This window comes from Galeopterus variegatus, unplaced genomic scaffold (assembly GCF_000696425.1).
Source record: "Galeopterus variegatus unplaced genomic scaffold, G_variegatus-3.0.2 Scaffold857, whole genome shotgun sequence".
Taxonomy (NCBI): domain Eukaryota; kingdom Metazoa; phylum Chordata; class Mammalia; order Dermoptera; family Cynocephalidae; genus Galeopterus; species Galeopterus variegatus.
Window position 1 is genome coordinate 229,476 of NW_007726968.1, and position 4,736 is coordinate 234,211.

General features: G+C 34.5%; 1 protein-coding gene across 3 annotated transcripts in view; it reads right to left on the reverse strand.

The window, feature by feature from the left end:
• Positions 1-4,736, reverse strand: part of LOC103590680 (rho GTPase-activating protein 10) — a 209,160-nt gene that overhangs the window by 202,119 nt on the left and 2,305 nt on the right. For all 3 annotated transcript variants that reach the window (XR_550495.1, XR_550494.1, XM_008572972.1), the window contains exons 2-3: positions 2,403-2,509; positions 482-576 (exon numbers count right to left, since the gene is read on the reverse strand). Coding sequence is in view for 1 of the 3 variants with exons in the window: in XM_008572972.1 (XP_008571194.1) it covers positions 482-576; positions 2,403-2,509 (202 nt within the window). In the remaining 2 variants the exon portion in view is untranslated. The remainder of the gene's footprint in view (positions 1-481; positions 577-2,402; positions 2,510-4,736) is intronic.

Sequence of the window (4,736 nt, forward strand, 5' to 3'; positions counted from 1 at the left end):
ATACAATAGGAAAAAAATAACTACTCTTTGAATAAACATTAATAGTTTGCCTAAGACCCTCCATCACATAGAGTACATACACTGAAAATTCCCACACACGAAAATGAATATTTTTCTGTATTATTATCTACCATCACCCGTTTTTAGCTTTGTCACCCAGTTATTCACTCTCACTTACTGTTCCCTTTCTCCCACAAATTAGGCTTGGATCAACAATGAAAGCTCCAATGTTATTTTTTAAGTGACAACATCGGTTTGAATGACTTCAAACTTCAGTCAAGATGAAGCTATCACTCCAAAGCTAGACACAGTCACCAAGACTAAACAGTTTATAATGAATCCACAGCCTGGAAATGTACCAAGATAACATTCTTCTAGGCCATGGAAATCACAGCTGCAATTAACCTCTTTTTTTTTTTTTTTTTTTAATTATCTTTTAAAATGACTCTTTCATGTTGTCCAATAATTCCAATAAACTTACCGGTCAGCAGCTTCTATGTCGAAACAAAACCTTCTGTCAGTGGAGTCAGTATGCCTTTTGGTACATTCTTTTAAAAAGAATACTTCTCCATCCCCCTGCAAATAATCATTTTAAACATTCTCAAAAACTATGGTAAAGTGTATACACACTGAGGCACCCCATATTGCGGGTAGGAAGTGAAGGTTCAAGATTTTAAGTCCCTTGTCTTTGTCCTATTCACCTTCACACTAAGTTTATATAAACACTTTAGAATCTAAAACCTTAATCATTTTTTGTCATTCTCCTGTTCTTAAGGTTTTTAAGATCTTGCTCTGACTATAGTAACATTAAACCAGACCTCACCAATGTTAATTTTAAAAGGTCAATTAACAATAGTTTCCAGTTGCTGGGATATTTGTTATTCTCTTATACTCTTTTTTAAAGAGTGAAAACTTGTTTCTATTTCATATTACATTATACCATACATCAATATGAGACTGTGACCATTTTGGCCTATAAAAATTGCAATTCCATATGGATCGACCTAAAACACCACTAAGGTCCCTAGATCAGCTACTGTGATTATCTAAAGCTGGAACTGCTCGATCCATGCAGTTTTTCTGTTTCCTAAGCGAATCGCTCTGAATTTATCTTCACTTACTCATTTTAATATGGTACCATTTTAATTCATTAAACCATCCTCTCTCTAAGAGCATTAAAAAGAGGGGAGAAGACAGGAAACAGAAGCAATGCAGGAATACATGTACTCCATAAAGAACTATAAGAAGTCTGAGTACACATTTCCGGAACATTTTAATATTTTCTAGAATATGAGGATCTCTAAATAATATTAAAGAAACATTCAAGTATACAAATATTCAGAATATCACAGTTATATTCCATTTTTTTATTATTATTTGGAGGCTAAAACAGAAAGATATAACTAAGCAGAAATGTCTCAGGACTTGAATTAGCTCTGACAGGAAACTCAGACTGAAACCTGATGCTTGATCTTAACCCCATCAGCCTTCAGGAGTGATATCCTTACTTCCTCCTCTTCTCTGACCCCAATTTTCCCCGTCTATTTCATTTTTACATAAATGTGTTTTTATCACAAACTGCTTTAAATATATTTTTCAGGAAGAAGCAAAGTGTATATGTAAATAGAAGTGAACTTGGGTTAATTCTGTATTCACCTAAGCAAAACTACACCCATCCACCCAGCCAGCAATGAATTAACCTGCTTTCATTACCAATTGTGTTCAATATTGGTGGGAAGAGCTTTGTCTCTAGACTGTTAATTATTTTAAGCTGCATCTTCTACTTAAAATGCATATAAAAATCACCTTTCCTACACAGCCAACTCCTGAGGTCTTCTTGCTCATTTCTTATTATCATGCTTTGCTTTGCTGTTTATCTCTTTGGGAGGAGTACTTAAGTAAATGTAGAATACCTAAGTGAGAACTCTGTAAGTCTAACTGAACAACAGTAAAACTCATTAGAGATCACTCTATATTGTTTTCAGGCTGCGAATATATGTGTACAGGTCAGATCTCCTGAGTAAATACTGAGTCATGAAAGCTTACTATAGATGTTATCTTTATCTTCCAATAACAGTGATACAAAAGGATTCCTCGGTCCTTTAAAAAAAAAAATCGGACTGCAAAAATTCATGCATGCAATTCAGAAAACAAAGGAATTGTTCTGTTTTATGGCCTATTTTATTTAGAAACGAAAGAGAAAAAAAAACTTAATCCTAAAAACAAAATTTAATTATCATTAGTAAATATAAACAACTAATAGAACCCATTAAAATGATACCCTCACACACTATATCTCATAATATAAACACTATATCTCACGTATATATATATATACGTGAGATATAAACACAATATCTCACATAGAATAAAATCTATTCTATGTAGAATCAAATACTTACAAGTTTCCCCCCAGATCTGTGCTCAAATGGGATCATGTTGAACTTCTTGGCTGCTTTCCGATACATGCAGTAGTGTTTGACCCAACTGGAACCAAATGGAGCAGGCCCTTCAACAAAAACAGAACTTTGTATTTTCCTTCGTAAATAAGCAGACATGCAAAGCTCCAAACACATTACTGAAGAGGAAAAAACCAGTAAGTAGCAACTAATACAGCCCAGTGAGACAAACCAGCAATACTGCTGGTTCTAATAAACCGGAAAAACTAGGGAAAATAAGAAGGCCACAGAGATACTTTAGACAAGATTCTAAGACATTTTCAGCAACAAAGAAGTGATTTAAAGACAGGCTTGTTAAATAGTTTGCTAGAAAAACCCTCAGTTTTCTCATACTTGCAAATCTCTTAATTGTAAGCTCTATTTTTGGTGTGTTTCTAGGTATTAAGAACTCACAAGGGTTTCACAAGTTCCATTCAATATATGTGATAATGTTGGATTCAATTCTGGGCTCTCAAAATGATAGAATTGTAAAATCACAGTGCTAAGAAGCAGCATCTAGTCTAAAAATCCACTTACTGCTTTTAAGCCCACTATCTATAGCACTGTGGTAAGCAGCTGCTCTTACGATGACAGTAAAGCTAAGTTTTAGAAACAAGTATGGAGAATGTGTATATGTAAGACTCAATAGGGATGAGCTGTCCATATATGTACCAGAACATTCTCAGAAGCTCGTCAACACAGTTCTTCATCTGAATTTCACCTACCTGTAAAAGTCCAATTTGAACAACTCAAAGGTTAGACTCAGAGTCTAACAATTTTTCTTTACCAAGGCTTTTTTTTTAACAAAGTAATTAACATCTATCGTCACCATAATTTCATATACAAACAAATAAACCTTGTATACCTGAAAATCAAAAAGGACGAACTCAGGAGGGAAAAATATGACTCATTTAAAAGGAATGCATTTAGCTTTAGGAAAATCTAATTATGTTATTTGGGAGGGAGGAAAAAGATGAAAGTGATTACCAGACTTAACAAATTTCATCTCAGACAATCATTATTCCAAAGACCTGAATTTGGGAACCACTGGTATATGTGTTATAAATAACTACCATTTGTACCGTGTTCTATGATTTGCAAAAATATTGCACAGATATTTCATTTAATACTAAGAAAAAAACCTCAAAGAGGGGATGGTATATTACGGTCTGTTGGATTCAATTCTGGGCTCTCAAAATGATAGAATTGTAAAATCACAGTGCTAAGCAGCAGCATCTAGTCTAAAAATCCACTTACTGCTTTTAAGCCCACTATCTATAGCACTGTGGNAGCAGCATCTAGTCTAAAAATCCACTTACTGCTTTTAAGCCCACTATCTATAGCACTGTGGTAAGCAGCTGCTCTTACGATGACAGTAAAGCTAAGTTTTAGAAACAAGTATGGAGAATGTGTATATGTAAGACTCAATAGGGATGAGCTGTCCATATATGTACCAGAACATTCTCAGAAGCTCGTCAACACAGTTCTTCATCTGAATTTCACCTACCTGTAAAAGTCCAATTTGAACAACTCAAAGGTTAGACCCAGAGTCTAACAATTTTTCTTTACCAAGGCTTTTTTTTTTAACAAAGTAATTAACATCTATCGTCACCATAATTTCATATACAAACAAATAAACCTTGTATACCTGAAAATCAAAAAGGACGAACTCAGGAGGGAAAAATATGACTCATTTAAAAGGAATGCATTTAGCTTTAGGAAAATCTAATTATGTTATTTGGGAGGGAGGAAAAAGATGAAAGTGATTACCAGACTTAACAAATTTCATCTCAGACAATCATTATTCCAAAGACCTGAATTTGGGAACCACTGGTATATGTGTTATAAATAACTACCATTTGTACCGTGTTCTATAATTTGCAAAAATATTGCACAGATATTTCATTTAATACTAAGAAAAAAACCTCAAAGAGGGGATGGTATATTACGGTCTTTTTAATCTAAAGAAACTTTAGCTTTGACCAGATGCCTGAGAAATAACAAAGCCAAACCTCAAGTCAGAATCACTGGCCCCAAATATCAAGGTCTTCCCACTAATTAAGCCACCATGTTCTCCTTACACCCACCTGATCCTACTTAGCTGGCTCTGAGCATAGAGGCTAATGTCGCTCTTTCACACCCGTCCAAGCTCCAGGCAATTTACAAGACAGTGCCAACAGACTCTAGTCTCAGACTGACAATTCCAGCATTTAGTAGTTGTGTGTTCTAGGGAACATTATTTACCTCCCAATGCATACACTTTCCCATTGATAAGTAGGGTAATAACAGTACTTTATA